Source organism: Eubalaena glacialis, chromosome 13 (genome assembly GCF_028564815.1).
Source record: "Eubalaena glacialis isolate mEubGla1 chromosome 13, mEubGla1.1.hap2.+ XY, whole genome shotgun sequence".
NCBI lineage: Eukaryota > Metazoa > Chordata > Mammalia > Artiodactyla > Balaenidae > Eubalaena > Eubalaena glacialis.
In genome coordinates this window covers 72067555-72090119 of record NC_083728.1, presented here as the reverse complement: position 1 = coordinate 72090119, position 22565 = coordinate 72067555, and the positions used below count along the sequence as shown (strand labels likewise).

At 39.5% G+C, this 22565-nt stretch overlaps 1 protein-coding gene across 2 annotated transcripts in view; it reads right to left on the bottom strand.

Moving 5' to 3' along the window:
• LOC133104402 (acyl-coenzyme A synthetase ACSM1, mitochondrial) overlaps positions 1 to 22565 on the bottom strand; it is a 46956-nt gene that overhangs the window by 8705 nt on the left and 15686 nt on the right. Inside the window, exons 5-10 of one of the 2 annotated variants that reach the window (XM_061210135.1) lie at positions 20978 to 21118; positions 20039 to 20198; positions 18042 to 18121; positions 15294 to 15474; positions 13061 to 13141; positions 12418 to 12519 (exon numbers count right to left, since the gene is read on the bottom strand). In XM_061210135.1, the coding sequence (XP_061066118.1) occupies positions 12418 to 12519; positions 13061 to 13141; positions 15294 to 15474; positions 18042 to 18121; positions 20039 to 20198; positions 20978 to 21118 (745 nt within the window). The remainder of the gene's footprint in view (positions 1 to 12417; positions 12520 to 13060; positions 13142 to 15293; positions 15475 to 18041; positions 18122 to 20038; positions 20199 to 20977; positions 21119 to 22565) is intronic. The other variant, XM_061210136.1, reaches the window with a different exon arrangement.

Here is a 22565-nt window from a genome sequence, read left to right as displayed (position 1 = left end):
CAGACATAAGACTTACTAGACAAACAGTTTAAATCAATTTTGTTAAATATGGTCACAGAGGTAAAGGAAGAAATGGACAAGGTACTATAAGAAGTCAGAAAAATGACATGTGGACAAAATGAGAATGTCAACAAAGAGATAGAAATTATGTAAAGGCACCAAACAGACGTTCTAGAAAAGTACAATAACTAAAACCAAAAATTCACTGAAGTGTTTGGCAGCCATTTAAAACAGGAATAAGAAAGAATCAGACAGTTGAAGACAGAATAGAAATTATGGGTCTGAGGAGCAAACAGGAAAAAAATGAAGAAAAACAAACAGAGCCTAATGGATTTGCATGACACCATTGAGCAGACAAACATGTGCATTATGAGAGAAGGAAATGAAACAGAGAAAGGGACAGGAATATTATTTGAAGATGTAAGGGGCAAAATCTTCTCAAATGTAATGAAACACATGAATTTACAAATACAAGAAGTTCAAAGAAATCCAATAAGATAGTCCCAAGAGACCCACACCAGGATACATAAACATCAAAATATTGGAAGCCAAATAGAATCTTGAAAACAGCAAGAGAAGTGACTCATCACATACAAGGATCCTCAGTAAGATTATCAGCTGATTCTCATAGGAAACCTTGAAGGCCAGAGGTGGTGCGATTACATATTTAAAGTGTTGAAAGAAAAAAACTGTCAATCAAGACTTCTCTATCCTGCCTTTAAAACGCTCCTTAAAAATGAGGGAGAAATTAAGATATTTTCAGATAAAAGCTGAGGGAGTTCATTACCACTAGACCTGTCCTAGCAGATATGGTAAAGGGATCCCTACAGGTTAAAATGAAAAGACTCTAGACGTGTCAAATCCATAAAAAGATATCTTCAGAAAAGGTAAGTGTGTGGGCAACTGTAAAAGCCAATATTACTGTAATTTTGATTTGTGACTCCACTTTTAATTTTCTATAGTATTTTTTAAAAATTTATTAAAAAAAATTCTGAGTCTATATTTTTGGATACACAGTGTACAAAGATATAATTTATGGCATCAGTATCAGAAAGAGGGGACAAAGCTCTGTAGAAGTAGAGTTTCTTGTTTTTGTTTCTTTTACTGCTTACATGTTTTTAATGAGGTAGCATTGGTTTATAGCATCATATGTTTCATGCATACATTATAATTTGACTTCTTTACACACTACAGCATGCTCACCACCAAAACTCTAGGTTCCATCTTTCACCATACAATTGACCCTCTTTACTCACTTTGCCCTCCAACCCCCATCCTCTCTGATAACCATTAATATGTTCTCCATATCCATGCATTTGCTTTTGCTTTGTTTGTTTGTTTTTTTGATATTCCACATGTGAGTGAAATCACAGGTATTTGTCCTTCTCTGTTTTGTTGATGGTTTCCTTTGCTGTGCAGAAGCTTTTTAGTTTGGTGTAGTCCCATTTGTTTACTTTTGTTTTTGGTGCCCTTGCCCGAGGAGACATAGCCAAAAATATATTGCTAAGACCAATGTCAAAGAGCACACTGTCTATGTTTTCTTCTAGGAGTTTTATGGTTTTAGGTCTTACATTCAAGTTTTTAATCCATTTTGAGTTAATTTTTGTGTATGACGTAAGATAGTGGTCTAGTTTCACTCTTTTGTGTGTGGTTGTCCAGCTTTCCCAACACCATTTATTAAAGAGACTTTCTTTTCTCCATTGTAGATTCCTGGCTCCCTTGTCATAAATTTGTTGTCCATATATGTGTGAGTTTATTTCTGGGCTCTCAAATATTTCCATTGATCTATGTGTCTGTTTTTCTGCCAAATTATTTTGAATAGTATAACTTTGTAGTATGATTTGAAATCAGCAAGTGTGATACCTCCCACTTTGTTGTGTTTTCTCAGTCAGGATTGCTTTGGCTACTTGGGGTCTTTTGTGGTTCCAGACAAATTTAGAATTTTTTGTTCTATTTCTGTGAAAAATGTTATTGCGATTTTGATATGGATTGCACTGAATCTGCAGATTACTTTAGGTAAAATGAACATTTTAACAATGTTAATCCTTCCAATGCATGAGCATGAACTAGTTTTCCATTTCTTTGCTTCTTCTTCAATTTCTTTCAACAATCTCTTATAGTTTTTAGTGCACAGGTCTTCCACCTCCTCAGTTAAATTTATTCCTAAGGATTTTATTCTACTTGTTGTGATTGAAAATGGGATTTTTTTCTTAATGTATTCTTCTGCTAGCTCATTGTTATTGTATATAAATGTAACAGATTTTTGTATACTGATTTTGTATGCTGCAACTTTCCTCTTTTCATTTATTAGTTCCAGTAGTTTTTGGTGGAGTCTTTAGGGTTTTCTACATATAAAATCATGTCATCTGCAAATAAGGTGACAAGTAAACTTTGTCACCTTTCCAATTTGGATGCCTTTTCCTTTTCTTGCCTAACTGCTGTGGTTAGAACTTCCAATACTATGTTGAATAAGAGGGGCGAGGATGCTCATCCTTGTCTTCTTCCTGATTTTAGAGGGATGGCTTTCAGTGTCTCACTGTTGAGTATGGTTTTAGCTGTGGGTTTGTCATAAATGGGCTTTATTATGTTGAGGTATATTCCTTCCATACCTACTTTATTGAGAGTTATTTTTAATCATAAATGGATGTTAAACATTGTCAAATGATTTTTCTGCAACTGTAGAGATAATCATATGATTTTTATTCTTTGTTTTGTTAATGTGGTGTATCACGTTGCTTGATTTGCATATATTGAGCCATCCTTGGATCCCTGTAATAAGCCCCACTCCATCATGGCGTATAATCCTTTTAATGTATTGTTGTATTAGGTTTGCTAATATTTTGTTGATAACTTTTGCATCTATGTTCATCAGAGATATTGGCTTGCAATTTTCTTTTTCGTGTGTGTTATCCTTTGTTTGTTTTAGTATCAGTCTAATGTTGGCCTTGTAAAATGAGTTAGGAAACAGTCCTTCCTCTTCAATTTTTTGGAATAGTTTGAATATGATAGGTATTAAATCTTCTTTGAATGTTTGGTAGAATTCACCAGTGAAGTCATCTGGCTTTCTGGGAGGTTTTCAATTACTGTTTCAATCTCCTTAATGTTGATCAGTCTATCCAGATTTTCTATTTCTTCATGATTCAGTCTTAGAGGGTTGCATGATTCTAAGAATGTTTCCATTTATTCTACGTTGTCTATTTTTTGTTCACAATATTATCATAATCTTTTGTATTTCTGTAGTATCCATTGTTATTACGCCTCTTTTGTTTTTTATTTTATTTATCGGTACCTTCTCTCTTTTTTTCTGTGAGTTGAGCTACAGGTTTGTCAATTTTGTTTATCTTTTCAAAGAACCAGCTCTTTCTTTCATTGATCTTTTCTATTGTCTTTTAAGTCTCTATTGCATTTGTTTCTTCTCTGATTTTTAATATGTCCTTCCTCTACTGACTTTGGGCTTCACCTGTTCTTTTTCTAGTTCCTTTAAGTGTAAGGTTAAATTGTTTGAGACTTTTTTTGTTTCTTGACGTAGGCCTGTATCACTATAAACTTCCCTCTTAGTACCACTTTTGCTGCAACCCACAGATTTTGGTGTGTTATACTTTTATTTTTATTTGTCTTAAGGTATTTTTAATTTTTTCCTTTAATTTCTCCATTGACACAGTAGTTGTTCAGTACCATGTTGTTTAGTCTCCACATATCTGTGACTTTTCTAGCTTTCTTCTTGTAGTTGATTTCTAGTTTCATACCATTATATTCAGAAAAGATGCTTGAAAGGATTTCAGTCTTCTTAAATTTATTGAGACTTATTTTGTGTCCAAACACATGGCCTAACCTTGAGAATGTTCCATGTGCACTTGAGAAGAATGTGTAGTCTGCTGCTTTTGCACAGAATGTTCTATATTAATCTATTCAGTCCATTTGGTCTAATGTTTTATTTAAGGCCAATGTTTCCTTGTTGACTTTTTGTCTAAATGATCTATCCATTAATGGAAGTGGAGTGTTAAAGTCCCCTACTATTATTGTGCTGCCATCAATTTCTCCCTTTAGGTCTGTTAATAATCGCTTTATATATTTTGGTGCTCCTAGGTTAGGTGTATACAGTCGTTGGTTCCAGGAACCCCTGCAGATACCAAAATTTGAGGATGCTCAAGTCTCTTATAATTTGCATATAATGTACAATTTCCTGTAAAGTTTATATCATCTCTAGATTACTTATAATACCTAATACAATGTAAATGCTATGCAAATAGTTGCTGGCACACAACAAAGTTAGATTTGCTTTTTGCTTCTCTCTGGAATTGTGTTCTGAAGTTTTTTTGATCTGCAGTTAGTTGAATCTGTGGATGTAAAACCTGCAGATCTGGATGGTTGACTGTATATATATTAATAAATATCATATATTCTTGAAGGATTCTCTCCTTTATTATTATGTAATGTTCATCTTTTGCTCTTCTTACCTTTCTTGGCTTAAAGTCTATTTTGTCTGTTATGAATATAGCTACACCCACTTGTTTTGGCTGCCCTTTGCTTGGAGTATCATCTCGCATCCCTTCACTCAGAGCCTATTTTGTTTTTGGAGCTGAGATGAGTCTCCCGGAGGCAGAATATAGTTGGATCTTGTTTTTTAATCCATCCAGCCACTGTGTCTCTTTTGATTGGTGACTTTAATCGATTGGCATTTAGGGTGATCACTGATGATATATGAGGATGTAGTTCTGCCATTTTATCTTTTGTTTTCTGGTTGCTCTGTATTGCCACTTTTTTGTTGTTGTTTGTTTGTTTTTGGGTTTTGGGGGGGTTTGTTTTGTTTTGTTTTTTTCCTTGTGTTTCTTTCTGCCATTTTAGTTCCGTGGTTTTCTATGTTGTTTTTCTCAGCTTATTCTTTTTTTATGTTTTTTATGGTTACCATGACGTTTGTATAAAATGTCTCATAAATAAAATAGCCCTTTTTCTGTAGATAACATCTTATCTCATTTGCCTATGCAGGTTCCATCATTTACCTGTTCCCTTTTTATATTTTGTGTGTTTGTGTCTCAAATTATCTTCTTTTGTACTGTAAGTTTGTTACCAGATTGAAGCACCTTAGTACTTTTTACTGCTTTCCCCCCTTTTATGCTATAACTGTTTAACAACTTATATAGAGTTGCAATTTTCTGATTCTATCTATTTACTCAAAGTTTTGTGTACTTTTGTCTTTTCATTTTGGTAGAAGAGCTCCTTTCAACATTTCTTGTAAGGCAGGTTTAGTGGCAATGAACTCCCTCAGCTTTTGTTTGTCAGGGAAAACCTTTATTTCTCCTTCATACCTGAAGGATAACTTTGCTGGTTAGAATAGTCTTGGCTGACAGTTTTTATATTTCAACAATTTGAATATGTCATTTCACATTTCACTCTCTCTTGGCCTGTAGTTTCTGCTGAGAAATCTGCTGATAGGCTAATGTGGGTACCTTTGCAGGATAATGTCTTTTTTTCCCCACTGCCTTTAAAATTCTTTTCTTTATCATTGATTTTGATAGCTTAATATAATGTGCCTTGGAGAAGGTCTGTTTGCACTGAGATAATTAGGTGTTCTATTAGCTTGTGGAGTCATATATCCAGTTCCTTCTCCTGGTTTGGGGAGTTCTCAGCTATTATTTCTTATTTATTTATATGCTCTCTGATCTCATCTTCTCTCCTCCTTCTGGAATGCCCATTACCCTTATGTTGCCTTTTCTAATGGAGTCTGATGAGTTTCTTCATTTTTTAAAAACCTTATTTTTCTCTCCTACCTGAATCATGTCTAGATTTCCATCTTTGAGCTCACTAATTATCCTTTCCATATGGTCTGCTCTATTTCCAATGGTTTCTAGTACAGTCTTTATCTCATTTTATTGAGTTCTTCAGCTCCAGAATTTGTTTCTTTTTTAGGGAAACCAATTTCTTTTGTAAAGTATTCCTCTGTTCATCAACTTTATTCCTGAGCTCATTGAATTGCTTTTCTGAGTTTTCTTGTAGTTCATTGTGTTTCTTCATGATAGCTATTTTGAATTCTCTATCAGTTAAAGCACGCTCTTCTGTGATTTTCAGTTTGGTTTCTGGAGAATTGTCATTTTCTTTTTTGGGATACTGCATTGCTATTGTTTTTCATGATGCTTGATGTGAGGTTCCTGTGCCAGTGCATTTAAGTATCCAACACCTTTCTTAATAGATAAAGTTTTGCTTACTTTGTTTCTAACAAACCAACAATTGGTAACTAGAGGTGTTTCCTTTGTTTTTAAGTAGGTGGCAGTATAGCACAAGTGTTTGGTTTGCCTTTCCAGAGCTGCCTCTTGCGGTATTTGAGAATCTGCACTTTCCATCTTCCATTGTCTCTGTGGAAGGTGTGGCCCCATGCCCTCATAATTGCTTCTTGTGCCCCTGGGGCCACTTGTGCCTTGCTGTTGCTGGTGTCACTTCTGTTGCTGGCATCACCACCAGGAGCACTGGTATGGCAGAAGCTTCCGCTGTGTCTGGGGTTGCCTAGGTTGCAGCCACTGCTGCCCCAGTGGGGGAAGTTGGAAGGAGGGGTAGAAGCTGGGGTCAGAGGTTGTCAAGTTCATGGGCACCACCGCCACAAGCAGAGGTGTGGAGTTTCAAGTGCTCCTGTGGCTGAAGGGACTGGGGTCATGGGGCTCACTTCTACTGCTGCCCAGTTCTCTGTGGCCATGGGCACTGCTGCAGTTGGAAGCCAGAGTCATGTGTGTCACCTTCGCTGCTGCTACTGGATTCTCTGGGACTGTGGCTCAGCCATGATAGCTAGGAGGCCAGTATCGTGGGCCCTGGTTCTTCCTCCTCTATGTGTTCCAACCCACCCACCTTCAGATTACAGATGTGTAGATCTCTCTTGTGTCCTGGTGTGTTGAGAAGAGGAACCGGTGTTGAGTTACGGATGTTTTACTAGTTGTAGATTAAAGGAGAGAGACAAAGGGATTGTCTCACACCACCATAATGCTTAGAAGTAGAGCTTTTGTATGTACTTGAAGTTAATTTGGTATCAATACAAATTAGATTGTTATAACTTTAGGATGTTATATGTAATCCCCATAGTAACCATGAAGAAAATATCTAAGGAATATAAACCGAAGGAAGTTAGAAGAGGAGCAAAATGTGTCACTAAAAAATATCAACTAAACACCAAAGAAGGCAGTAGTGGAGGAAATGAGGGACAAAAAAGCATTAAGACATATAGAAGATGAATAGCAAAATGGCATATGTAAGTCTTTCCTTATCAATAATTACTTTAAATGTAAATGGATGAAACTCTCCAATCCAAAGGCAGAGATTTGCAGAATAGTTGATAACACATGATCCAACTCTACACTGTCTATAAGAGACTCATTTCAGATTCAAAGACACAAGTAGGTTGAAAAGATGGAAAAAGATATTCCCTACAAATAGGGGCCAAAAGAGAGCTAGGGTGGCTATCTAATAACATCAGACAAAATAAACTTGAAGTTGAAAACTGGTACAAGTGACAAAAAAAGGACATTATATACTGAAAAGAAGATTAATTCACTGAGACTGTATAACATTCAGAAACGTATATGCACCTAACAGCATAGTGCCAAAATATATGACGCAAACACTGACAGAATTAAAGGGAGAAATCAAAACTCCAAATTATATAAAATAAACATTGATGGAATGGAAGGGAGAAATATACAGTTCTGCAATAACACTTGGAGAGTTCAATATATTACTTTCAATAATAGATAGAACAACCAGAAAGAAGGTCAATAATGAGTGGAGGACTTGACTAACACTACACACCAATTGGATCTGACTGATATATAAAATACCCTGCCTAAGAACAACAGAACACACATTTTCCTCAAATGTAAATGGAACATTTTACAGGATGGGCCACATTATATGCCACAAAACAAAGATTAGTACATTTTAGAAGACTGAAATCATACAAGGTATCTTACCTGATCTCATAGAATGAAATTAAAAATTAACAACAGAAAGAAAAATGAGAAATTCACAAATATGTAGAAAATTAAGAAATACAGTCTTAAACAACCAATAAGTCAAAAATGAAATCACAGGGGAAATTAGAAATTACATTGAGATAAATAAAAACCAAACTACAACATACCAAAGCTCGTGATTGTAACAAAAGCAGTGCTGCAAAGGAATTTTAAACACCTACATTAGGAAAAAAAAATCTCACCTCAATAACAACACCTTAAGTAACAAGAAAGAGGAGAGCAAACTAAATCCAAAGCTAGGAAAGGAAGGAAATAAGTTTGGATCTAAGAATAATAAAATAGAGAATAGGAAAACAATAGAGAGAACAAATAAAGCCAAAAGTTGGTTCTTTGATAAGATCAAAAATTGACAAATTTTTAGCTATATTGATTAAGAAAAAAAGAGATGATTCAAATTATTAAAATCGGAAATGCAAGAGGAGATATTACTAGCAATTTTACATTCCAAAAAAAGAAAAGTGTATAAGAGAACACTATAAACAATTATACACCAAAAGACTGGATAATCTAGATGAAAGAGGCAAATTTCTAGAAACACATAATCTACCAAAAATGAATCATGAAGAAATAAAAAATCTGAATAAACCTATAATTAGTAAGGAGATTGAATCAGTAGTCAACCCTCTCATCCCTCCCCACCCTGAAAAGAAAGTCCCAGATTTGATGGCTTCATTGGTGATTCTGCTGAACATTTACAGAAGAATTAATACCAATTATTCTCAAGCTCTTCTAAAAAACTGAAGAGGAGGGACATACTCCTTAACTCAATCTATGAGGTCAGCATTACTCTGACACCAAATCCAGACAAAGGTACTACAAGAAAAGAACACTACAGACCCTTATGAATAATTGGGGCAAAATTCTCAGCAAAATGCTAGCAAACAGAATTCAGCAACATATTTAAAGGATTATATACCATGTCCAAGTGGGATTTATTCCTGGTTCAACATATGAAAATCAATCAATGTAATGACCCATGCTAATAGAATGAAAGTCGGGGCTGGGGGACCACATATCTATTCAATTGATGCAGAGAAAGCGTTTAACAAAATTCAATACCCTTTCATGACAAAAACACTCAGTTTATTTAATAAACTAGGAATAGAAGGAAACATCCTCAACATGACAAAGGCCATATATTAAAAAAAAGCATAGCTAACATCATTCTCACTGGTAAAAGACTGAAAGATTTTCTCTTAAGATCAGGAACAAGACAGGAGGGCCTGATCTCACCATTTCTACTCAACAAAGTATTGGACGTTTACCCAGATCAATTAGGCAACAAAAAGAAATGAGGCACCAAAATGAAACAGAATTAAAACTAGATCTGTTCACAGATAACATGATCTTACATGTACAAAACCCTAAAAAACTTTCTCACACACACACAAATTGTTAGAGCTAATAAAGGAATTCAGCAAAGTTACAGGAAAGAAAATCAATGCACAAAACTTAAGGTGCAGTTCTATACTTTAACAATTAACAATCCAAAAAGGAAATAAGAAAACATCAATAAGAATATAATACTAAGGATAAATTTAGTATAGAAGGTGAAAGACTTGTACACTGAAGATTAAAAATCACTGCTGAAAAAGAGAAAGAAGACATAAATAAATGGAAAAGCATCCCATATTCATTGATTTGAGACAATATTAAGGTGACAATGCTGCCCAACATTATCTACAGATTCAATGCAATCCCTATCAAAATTTCAATGGTGTTTTTTGCAGACATAGAAAAACCCATCCTAAAATTCACATAAAATCTCAAGGGATCCCAAAGTGCAAAAACAACTTTTAGAAAGGAGAAAAAAGTTGGAGGACTTACACTCCTGACTTCAAAAACTTACTTCAAAGCTATAGCAATCAAAACAATGTGATACATTCATAAAAAGAGGCATACAGACCACTGGAATAGCATAGAGAACTCAAAAAGTAACCCTCACATATACTGTCAATTGATTTTAGGCAAGGGTGCCAAGACCATTCAGTGGGAAAGACAGTCTTTTTAACAAACAGTGCTCGGAAACTTGGATGTCCACATGCAAAAGAATGAAGTTACCTTATATCATACACAAAAATTAATTCAAAATGGATCAAAAACTTAAATGTAAGAGCTGAGCTTATGAAACTCTTGGATGAAAACACAGAGGAAAATCTTGTCTTGGATTTCACAATGATTTATTGAATATGACACCAAAAGCACAGGAAATAAAAGAAAAAGTATTGAATAGATAAAATGTTCTTCACCAAATTTAAAAACTTTGTATGTCATAGGATACTATCAAGAAAGTGAAAAGACAACCCACTGAATGGGAGGAAATATTTGCAAAGCATATAATTTGCATATCTGATAAGGTATTAATATCCAGACTACATAAAGAACTCTTACAACTTAGAAACAACAACAGATAAATGAACAACCCAATTAAAAATAGGCAAAGAACTTGAATAGACAATTCTCCGAAGATATACAAATTGCCAATAAGAACATGAAAAGATGCTAGTCATTAGAGAAATGTCAATCAAAACCGCAATGAGTTACCACTTCAAATCCATTAGAATGGCCATTATTAAAAATAAACTGAAAATAGCAAGTGTATGTAAGGATATGGAGAAATGAAAACCCTTGTGCATGTGGAAAACATGTATGGGAATTCCTCAAAAAGTTAAACAGAATTACCATATGATCTAGCGATTCCATTTCTGGGCATATAACCAAAAGAAGGGAAAGCAGGGACCCAAACAGTTACTTGCACAATCAGTGTTCATAGCAGCATTATTCACAAAGGCCAAAAGGTGGAAACAACCCAATGTCCATCAAGAGTTTAATGAATATACAAAACTTGGTATATATATACAATGGAATATTATTCAGTCTCAAAAAAATGACAGTTTGCTAAAACATGGATGAACCTTGAAAACATTGTGCTAAGTGAAATAAGCCAGACACAAAAGGGCAAATGTTGTATGATTCCACTTATATGAGGTAACTAAAATAGGCAAGTTCTTAAAGACAAAAAGTACCATTAGAGGTTACCAAATGCTGGGGAGATGGGGACTAGGGAGCTATTGTTTAGTGGGAACAGAATTTCTTCTGGAGATGGTGAAAATTTTCTGCAGATGCATAGTGGTGATGGTTGTGCAATATTGTAAATTTTACTCAATGCTACTGAACTGTATGCTCAGGAATGGTGAAAAGGGTAAATTTTATATTATATATATATATATATATATATATATATATATATATATATATATATATATATATGCCTTAATATAAAGAAAATAAAAGAACAGAATATAAGCCAACAAATCTCAATGGAATAGTGACATGTCTCATTGCCATGAGAAATTGTGAAATGAAAGAAATCAGTGTGGCCATATGTGAAGACATCTTTGCAAAATAAAATAAGTATAATTATTTTTAAGTCATGGCTTTGGACCACCCCAGTTCAATTTAACCAGAATCTCTGTGGTTGGATCCAAGTATTAAAAAAAAAAATCCCTCAAATGATTCTAACGTGCAGGAAGTATTAAGAACTGCTATCTATACACCTGTTACTCTGTGTTCATTTTACCTTTTATCCAACCTTTAAACTGTGCTACTGAGAATTAAGGCTAAGGCTTGCATGATTGCTTCTGGACAATAGTACCACAGAGGGACAGGACCCCACCCACCCACCCAAGGCCATAGTGTGAGCACAACAGTGACACCAGTGGCTGTGACTTTGTAGAAAGGAGATGGAGTCTGAGATCAATTTCAGGGTCTGTCTACCCTTCTACAGTCCATCTTGGAAGCTGAGGATTTCCTCTTAGTGGCCACTGCTAGCTAGGGTTTGTCTGATAAAGAGTTACAGCAGGTTTCCTTATAGTCTATTGTAGGTTTCTGTAGTCCCTGGATTTCTCATTTAGAGTTTGGGGTCCAAAACACACCACTTTGAATCCTAGACCTGCCATTTATTTGACATGGGAAAGACATGCAAAGCTTCCAATCTGCAGTTTCTTCCTCTTTAAAGTGGGGATAATAGCGCCCCTGGAGGCTCAGCGAGATTAATAGATTTGTTTGCACCCTGTTGGTAAGTGCGGTGGTATGATGTGAACCGAGTCAAAGCCAGCATTCTTAACCACAAGAGATCACTGGACCCCAAGTCTGGTGGTTCTGAAGCCAGGCTGTTTTCTACCCCAACAGTCAGCCTATAAGTGCCAGATGGGTTATGACAGAAAGGGATGTGGGAACACACTATGAGCTTTGAGATTAACTAGAACAGGTTTCATTGACTTGGAGTGAATAAAGGAAGAAGGAAGAAGTCTCAGGATGCAGAGTTGAGTCCAGTCCCTTATCACCTACACAGCTGCCTGCAAGGATTCTTGGGCCTGTATGGGGGCAGATGGTGTGTCCTTACCTCATAGTACATGAAGACGCCTATGGGCCTGGTGGGCTTGATCCTGATGCCAATGTTTCCTTCAGTGTTGGGCGGCAGGATGTTGCCCTTGTCATCAATGATCTGGAGCAAGAGACCTGTGAATCCCACCCTGCAGGGATCCCCAACACTCCTGCCCCACCCAAACACTGCCTGGCTCATTCATGTGACACAGTGGGGGTAATTGGGGGAGGGGGTTGTGGTAGAGGAGCCCTGTCAGAAAATAGAATAAAACTGTCAAAAGGCTTTGAAATCAGCAAATGGTGAAACCGAAGCCATGGGTCTATGTGTTTCATGCATATATAGACATCACAAATGTGTCTTCAAGCTAGAAAACACGGATCAGGAAAACTAAAAGCACCAGCAGTGGAGAGAGCCGCCTGAGCTACTGCAAGTACTCTTTCCCAGGCTCGGTGCGTGAGGCCTCTGGCTGTCCTGGCAAGCTGCACTCATGCCCAGGACATCGCAGGTCTCAACTGAAACCTCCCCAGGAAACTGGAGGAAAAGTAGGCGGAGAAGATGAAGGACAACCGGGAGGCATGACTGGTTCTGTCACCTCGTGTCACACAATGGTCAACCCTAGCCGAGCACTAACTGCTCTCTGCCAATGTCTTTACCACCAGACCTGAATGTCGTAGGGTGGGATGGCCTTCCCCATGGAACCCGGCTTGATCTTCATCCCCCGGAGAGTGCCACAACTTGTTCCCTGTTCGCAAAGAAGAGAACTGGGGTTGGCCAAGAGTCCAGGCTAGTCACAAAGCAGCAAGAATCAAACACAGCATCCTTGCTCACAGATGTCATTTGATGCTGTGCAAAGAGCCCTCGTGGCATAGAAGGCATCCACCCCACTCTAGTCAGCAGACATTCACTGCACCTGACATGGACTGGGCCTGAGCCCGGTGCTGGGGCTACAGAGTCCAGTGGGAGAGGCCAAGAAGAAGCAGAGGAGTGAGCCCAGGGCTGTGGGCATGTAACGTAGGGTGTGGAGTGCCCACTGTATGCCAGACATGTGTCCATTTGCCGGGGAGGGCCATGAGTATATTTAACAACCATTTACTTGTAGCTGCCTCAACTGCTTCTCAGAGCTGTGTTGAGATTATTCAGATTGTTCATGTTGTTCCCCTACCCCCTATGTCTTCCTGATGAACCTTATTCCTTCTCTATGGTTCTCTAAATTATCATTCTTCCTAAAGTTAAGTGCTTTACACACAGAGAGACCAAGGTTTGAATCTTGACTCCACCGCTCACTAGCTATGTACCAAGTAATCCCCCTTGATCTCCTCCTCTGTCAAAGGGGGGTAATTATAACATTATCGCTTAGAGTGCTTGTGAGTGTGTGCCAGGCACACACAAGTATTCAATAAACAACTACTGCTAGCTATCATTCAGGCCCTAATAAAAGGAAGTTGGGAGATTCTCTTTCTGTGGTATTTTTCCCTACACTTTTATTGCTGCTTGTCTGTTCCCCTCAGTAGATAATGAACATTCAGAGAATAGAGATTGTCCCATCCATCTCTGCACCCCCAGCATCTAAACACAATACCTACCTAAAAACAACAGTGACAACCATAAGTGCAATAGTGGTTAGAACTGTGGCCAGAGCTTTGTATACTTTCTTTCATTTACCTTATCATAACCTGGCAAGATTGGCGTTATATTTCCATTTTGGAGATGGGGAAGCTAGACTCTGCAAGATTCAGTGATATGCTGATAGTCTCGAAGCCTGTAACTGGCAAGGCTGAGATCTGAACTGGGGTCTGAGCTCCTGAGAGAGGAAGTACTTTCCCCTCTGCAATGTCACTGCTCACACTCTAGGCATGTGGAAAAGGTTGCAGAGATGAGTGGATAGGTGTGAAAATGTTTGGAGAAATAAAGCACCATCCAGGTATCGGGGAGTATTCTGTTGTTACAAATAGTTGATGCAAAGGGACTAGTGCCATGGGTGTAGTGCGTAGTTCTAACTTTACCCTTCTTGTCTGAATGCAAACTGTGAACCAGCAAGGACAGACCTAGAGTCTTAACATTTCTCAAGCCTGGAAGCAGACCCAATAACTGATTATTTATTTATTTATTTATTTATTTTTGCAAAGTAATGTCAGACAAGTATGTCAATTGGGACTGAAACAGGTATTTTGCTACAGGTCCTGAGATGACAGTCATCCCTCTGTCAGCTAAAGGGATGATAGGGAGGTAGGGGAAAGTGGCTCTGCCCAGCATTGGAAATGGATTAAGAATGTGTTAGAAGAGAGATACCTGCCCACACTATCATGGATAAAGTCCTTGAGGTTCAAGACATGCATGATTCTCTGCATGTCCTGCCCACTTGACTGGTCAGTGATCCTCTTTGGGATCACACTGTGTGTATGTGTATGTGTGTGTGTGGGGGGTGTGTGTGTGTGTGTGGCATGTATATAGAAGATCTCTCCTCCTGCTAGTGTCTCACAATCAAAGCTGTGTGCTCTCCTCATAAACACCCAGAAATGAACTAGTGAACTTCCAGGGCCAGCTCCTGCCTGCTCCTGTGGTTGCTGCCTAGGAAGGGATGGTGAAGTGGACAGGACTTGCAGTGGTGGCTTCCATGTTCCTGGAGAGTGCCTTCTATGCCAGTGCCCCTCCTGGGCTCCCTTAAACTAATTATCACAGGTACAGTGGCACCATGTCCTCAGACCCCTTTCTAAGTTTTTGTCCAATAGCTTTGAGCACATTGGTCTTTTGACAAGTTGATGAGCTGCAATTGTCTTTTCTGCAAATTTATTTGGGACAAATTAGCCTAGAGCTCTGGAGCCTCCCATTGGCTTTGAGCAATGCTGCGTGCACAGTGGGGCCTCTGCACACACTCATAGAAGGATTCAGCTCACCTGCTGGGCTCCGTGGACGAGCACATCCTGACTGGCCCAGAGGGACCATTCACCTACCGTCTCTGACTGTCCGTAGGCCTGGTAGAGCAGAATGCCTGTCTGTCTTCTCCACAGCTCTTGCTCCTCGGGCAGCAGGGCCTCCCCACCAGTACAGCAGTGCTCCAGGGTGGGGAACCTGAGGCTGAGGGGAAGGCAAGGTATCAACAGAGCCTCCGCAGATTGGGCTTGGGCGCTCAGCCCCTGGCCCAGGGAGAGCTCAGAGCATTGTCATCTGGATCATTCACCCTTCTGCTTCTTCGCTTTCTTACTTGCCTTCTGGGCATCTTACTGATGGTCAAGTCCAAGTGGAAGTCACTTCCTGTTGGTACCTGTTAACTCATCTGGCAGGGGTAGGTGGTGGTGGTGGTGAGGCTAATGGGTTAAATCAGGGAGATCAGGATTGAATATGGATGTTGATGTAACAAGAGGGAGAAAAGTGTGCTTGGAACACATTCTAAGCATTCTATGTGGCTAAGAGGGATATTTGTATAAACCATAAGGGCTGAGGGATAAGACCCCAAGGATATGCTAGGATGGTAATAGAACTGTACCGCCTTCTGGGAAGAGTGGGCTTATGTGAACTGAAGGCCTTTTGTGTTTCCGGCTGGAGAACACAAATTAGGGGTTGGAAATGAATTGCTCGGGACATCAAGGAAGACCGGGCTTCATGTTAGTGAAGGGAGGAAGGATCACAGGTAACAGCCCTGAGAGCAGGAATTTGGGAGAGAACAGAAGAGTCTGCTGGGAACATTTGCAGTAGTTTGCTAGGTACGTTGGGCGATGTAAATCCTCTCATCTATTTTCCCCATGAAGATTTCCATAAATAATACAAAAACCATCACAAAATAATGATGGATTCCCTGAAGGAAATGGGTAGAAGTGATTGGGGTCTTAGTACCACCTTGCACGGGGCTGAGCTGGGCCAGCTCGTAGGGATGAGGGAGGTGGCAGAATCCCTTGTCACCCTCTCCTCGTATATACAGAGCCTGTAGTGATGGACAGGAGGGCTGGCTTCTTTGAGGGTATGTTCCTCATTCCTCTTGAGCTTTATCCAAAGTACATAAAATGGGCAGAGTCTCCAACAGAGCCAATATTCATGCCCTGGTTGAATTTTTATGGGGTTTGTTCACCATCTCAAGAACGTTGCAACAAGTAGCTGTAATATGAGCTTTGAAATACAGTTGGAAACATAATTCTGTCAGATTGAGGGTTCATGAATAAAATCAAGCTGTATTTCAGTTATCTTCATAAATTGAACTCCTTGATATTTTAAGTCTTATATGTGTAAAACATGTTAGCTCTGATTTTGAAGTAGCCATTTCAATTTCAGAGTCGCTAAAAGATACATAAACAACCATAAGGTTCAAAGAGCAGATCAGGTGAGTTAAAAATTAATCCACAAGGGCTTCCCTGGTGGCACAGTGGTTGAGAATCTGCCTGCTAATGCAGGGGACACGGGTTCGATCCCTGGTCTGGGAAGATCCCACATGCCGCGGAGCAACTGGGCCCGTGAGCCACAACTACTGAGCCTGCGCGTCTGGAGCCTGTGCTCCGCAACAAGAGAGGCCACGATAGTGAGAGGCCCGTGCACCACGATGAAGAGTGGCCCCTGCTTGCCACAACTAGAGAAAGCCCTCGCACAGAAACGAAGACCCAACATAGCAAGCAATCAATCAATCAATCAAATAAATAAATCTTTAAAAAAAAAATTAATCCACAAACATGGCGAAATGCAAAAATAAAATTACAGTATGATACTACATACCCATCAGATTGGCAAAAATTAAAACTTGGACAAAAACAAATATTGCCAGAGATGTGGAACAATGGGAATTATCCTACCCTGCTAGGGGGAGCATACCTTGGTTCAATACTTTGGGAAATAAGGTAGTAGGGTGCAATGTCAGTGTGACCTAGCAATTCCTCTCCCAGAGAAGATCTACAGCAATGTGCGTTTACGTGTTTATGTACATGTTCAAAAATTCAATGCAGCATTAATCATCAATAGCCCCAAACTGAAAACTACCCAAATGCCCATAATAGAACTGATTAAAAATGTGCTACTTTCATAAAATGTAATGTTATACAGCAATGAAAATTAACTCTAGCTTTATGTAACAACACGGACACTTCTTAGAAACATAATGTTGAAAAAAGAAGCCGGATATTATGGAATAATGTACGATTACATCAAGTTCAAAAGCAAGTAAAGTAATTTGTCTAGGGATATTTCCTATGTAAACTATGAGGGAAAATAAGGAAATGAACACCATAAAAGCCAAGATAGTGGATTCCTTTAGTGGAGATGGAGAGGCATGAGGAGGTCTCTGGGGCCACTGGCCATGTTCTATTTTTGTGCCTTGGGTGAGTAGTTACATAGCTGTTTTATTTTCAACAATTCATTAATCTGTAAATGTATATCTTATATAGTTTTCTGTATGTTTATTTCACAACAAAAATGTTTATAAAAAAAAAAACCCACAATGATGCAAGGCTCACTGAGTGTTTCATTTGGTCCTCTGAATCCTGTTTAAAGAACCAATTAGACTAGCTGCTAAATATCACCACCAACATTTACCCCCCCCACCCCCCCCCCCACACAGTATCCTCAAAGAACCATAGCTAAAATCAGTCAGACCACCATGCATCAGATTACTTAAAATCCTACCCGAGGATTCCTGTTACCAACCGCAGCCACTTCTACCATACCTGGTGGAATTCTGCTGCAGAATCATTCGAAATACAGAGGGCGCAGCAAGGCATTGGGTAATAGGGTATTTGAATAAAGTCTAGAGAGTTAGGAGAGAAAAAATTTTATTTTTACAATTAAGATTTAAAATATAGATTTGTTATTAGCATTTTAACTCTGACCTCTCCTCTAGCAGAGCCCATTTATTCATCTGTTAATTCTCTCAGTATACCTAAATTGAGCATGAATTCCATACATGGCGTGTGTCAGGTACTATTGGCGCAACACAAGGAAGTCTAAGTTGAGGGGATGGGTAGGGAGGGAATGAAGGGAAAGTTTTGTTTTGTGAATTTGAATAAGAAAGTTTTAATTTAACATTTTTCATTTTAGTCACTATCTCCCATCTTCAATAGGAGAGACTGAAACCAAGTAATTTAAAAAGTTTATTTTAAAAAATTCACAAAAGTAATAAGTGTAAAGTAAATTAAACAATTAAACTTTCAAATGCAGGGTTTGGGGTAAATTTGTAGACTCAATTCTTTGAAATCATTCAAGCTTAAAATACACTGAGACTTTGGGGACACCCCTTGTAGGGCAAGGAGAATTAGACCTGGTGGGGGAAGGAGAGAGGTGGAGTCAGTGTGGTTTGCGCAGTTTTATGCCTCAGAGGCTGGCAGGATGCAGGCAGAAAATAATGACGGCGAGGCAGACATTGACATAGGGGCAGGGAATGAGAAGTGGGAGGTACAGCTTCAGGTGTTGGAGGGATGATCAGATGAACTTAACCAACCAGCAGAAAAACGGGGGGGAACTAGCCTGGAGAGAGAAGACTGGACAGTTTTGAGAGCCACCTGAGTAGATGTACCTGCTGGAGAAATGGAAGTAAAGGAAGCTGCTAAGAGGGGAGGGAAAGTTGAAGGCAGAGCCTTGGATGACTGCAGTGTTCAGGAGTAAGCTGGGGGAACAGGCGGTAGCTGTAGCAAGTGGAGAATGTGCTATGGAGCAACTTGAGCTTAAGGGAGGAGAGACGGGGCTGGTTCAAGGTGTACCAGGGTGAAGGGAAGGTGTTCTTAGGATGAGGAACTTTGAATATGTTTATGGACTGAGGGAGTAGAGTCAATGAAAAGTGAGAGATTGAAAATACAGGAGAAAAGGTTTAATGAGTTAAAGATTAATAGAGAGGGGCTCCAAACAGAAGGGCAGGGAAAAGAACAGGATCGGCAGCAGTCGTCGGGAGGGAGTTGGACGTTGAGAGGTGAAGGGGCAGGTCTGCCTCTGAGATAGAAAGCAGGGGAGTGAGTGGAGACACAAAGACAATTTTTAAGTGAAGAGAAATACGTTGAAGGAGTTCACGCAGGTGACCTGTTATTATCATATGCATAACAGCAACTGCTACCACTTACTGAGTGTTCTCTCTGTGCTAGTTTCAGGGATAAGCACTTTACACACCTTTCCTATGTCATCTCATTAATATTCCCAACAATTTTGTGGAGATAGTAACCATTAAGACTCTCATTTTACAGATAAGGAAACTGAAGCTGAGAGTGGTAAGTAAACCACTAATAAATGTCAATCATGGGCTATGAAACTAGATCTGTCATATTCCAACGCCTTTGTTTCTAAATACGTCATTAAATTGAGTAGCCACACAAATACAACATTCACACACCAGCTACCTGGCCCTGGTAGAGCCAGGATCCAGGATCCAGGAGACCTGAGCTTGTTCTGTTTACTTTCATTTCTCAAAACGTATATTCTGGTTCCCAGGTCCACAAAGTCTGATCCATAGTTCTAGGGAAAGGTTTGGAATATGTGTTTTCTTCAAAGTTACATCTTGATGTAATTCTGATACAATGATTGATTCAGTCCTTCACATTTGAGAAACCCAGAACCAGGGTTATATTATACTAAGAGGCTTCTTTGCTAAATAAAGTATTTTCTCAGTTGGATCCAGTTTTTGAACTCGAAATGAGTTTTTTCCGGGAGCTTGTTGATACCGAAAGGTTCGTCTTCTTACCTGTACAATGACCTTGGGGTCAAACTGGGGCAGATGATGGGCAAAGACTGTAGACCCCGCTGTCCATGGTTCAAGCAGGGACCCTGCGACAGCCAGAATCCAGCCTGTGTCTGACAGGCACCAGAGGACATCAGACGTCTTCAGCTGCAGTAATTTCCTGCTAACTCCAAAATACAGTTGGCCTCAGATACTATTCTGACTACTATACTATCCTTCCCTTCTCTCCACCCCCATTCCTCCAGGATTTTGCTACTCAGTTGTTATCATTAGCACAGATACCAACTGTCTACAAAAAGCCTTCTCTGTCCCCCTGGTCTGGTTAATAAGGTACAAAGTATACAGAACGTGGTCTGGTTTGAATATTACTAGTTGGGGGACGGGGAGAAGGGAGAAGAGTTTGGTTTAAAATTGATTAAATGGTTAACCCAGCTTCAGCCTCTGTGTTTGTTCCAGGTTAGGGCAGTGGCTTGATGTGGCTTAGTTCCAGGTATGATTTTTCCCTAACAGTTCCTGATTGGGAAACTTCATGCCGGATTTGTCCACAATCGAGGAGAGGAGAGGACCTGTCACATAAGGTCACATTGCTGGAGCATTTTATCTTTCCCCACCAAACCCTGGAACTACTGACAGGGACACAGGGGCTCGTCATTTGTGTGGTTAGCAGAATGCCTGCTGTTTGCACCCACATCTCCTCCACGTCTGCTGTGAAGGTGCTCAGCAGGACCCAAATGTGCCTCCTTTGTCATTCAGATGCCTCTGTCAGCAAACACTCATGCCTAGCCTATACTTCTCACACCCTTAGGGGTCTGAACCAAAGAGAGCAGAAAGGATAAACAGCATGGGGTCAATTCCACGAGGAGTTCTTTTCCCAGCACATACACATACACACTTCACCCCAGATCTGTGGCCCAGCTTCTAAGCTGGTGCCCTCTCTCCTACCATGAAGGGAAGAAGGATCGCAAAGCAAGTCCATGGCTGTGCTTTGCCATCTTGGGGAAGCCTGTGGTCCCACTGGTGAAGAAGATGGCCATTGGGTCCAGGGTCTTTGACTTAATACAGGTGTGAACTGGGGATTCTGATCTGCAAAGGGATTCAATACAAAAGGACAGAAGTCATGTTTCCTGTTTTTCCATCCTCTGGGGAAACAAAAGAAGCAATATGAGGCTTAGAGTCAGAAAACTGGGGTTTGCAGCTCCCAGTATTAGGCACCAAACAAAGTTTATGGGTGACTTGGATAGGTGGACTGACATTTCTTCATTTTAAAAAGTGGGGAAAATATGATGGATTATTTTTAATAAACATTGAAATAGTATTGCCAATGATTCCAGACAATGCTCTAAATGATTTACAAATAAGAACTCACTCAATCTTCATAGCAACCCTAAGAGGTAAGTACTGCTTTTATGCCCATTTTGTAGATGAGGGAACTGAGGCTCAGAGCGGTTAGGTAACTTACCTGAAGACATATAGCCAGCAAGTTGCAGAGCCAGGATTCAAACTCAGACAGTGTGATCCATATACTATGCTTTTAGTTACACTGCTAACCCTGTATTTTACACAGACTAGCTTCATGGGAATTTAACCTCATAAACTTGGTGTAGAGGGGTGGGAAAGAGAAAGCTAGGGAGAATGAGAGTGTAAGGAATATATATATGTACATCTGCCCTAGCATGAGCTAGAGGTGGAAGGTAGAATCCGTAGCTCCCTCCATCTGCCTCGGTTCTTGGGGAGCTTCCCCTTGTCTGAGAGTCTCTTTCCTGGGCCTATTACAATTGTAAATGCAAGCTTCCTATAGTACTCAGTCAGAGAGGCTGCAAGTAATCCCAGTGCTGGAGGGAGCACTGGCTCTTGTGGAGAAATGATACCATACTGAGTCTGGACAATTTAGGCGAGTTTTAATGAGTATTCTTTGCTTAAGCTATTTTAATCTAATTCTCTGACTTTAGAATCTAGCATAAGATGTGATTTCACTGTAATATTTGCCCTTGGGGGTTGAAGTAAAGAGCTTTAAGAACTGTGGAATTACTTCAAGAAAACAAATCCAGCATGGTTTGTGTGTGATACGAAAAATGCCTGAAGGCTTGCAGAATCAGAGTTTTGGAGGTGGAGGGGTCTTTCTTACCTTCAGCACTTCCCTAACTTTTCCTTCAAGGTGTCCCTATAGACACCCACCCCCTAAGACATGGAAAGTGTTTGCTCCCAAAGCTGCCTGTCATTTATTTCTCAGTCTCAAGTTTCACCTTAAAAATTCATCTTAACCTTTCCTTCAGCTTCTTTAATTGCTAATTATTTACATAAATAATATTTCAGATTCCCCACCTACAAGGAAAATGCAACACAATAACCCTCTGACTTTACACATCTCCTTTGCACAGGGGTGATTATATTTTAGTGAGAGAGCCATAAAAGTTCAATTTCCTCATTTTATACATAAAACAATTGCAGCCAAGAGAGGAGAAGGAACTAACCCAAGGTTGCACAGCAAATCGGTGACATAGCTGTGAAGAGAAGCTCAGACCTGGTGAGC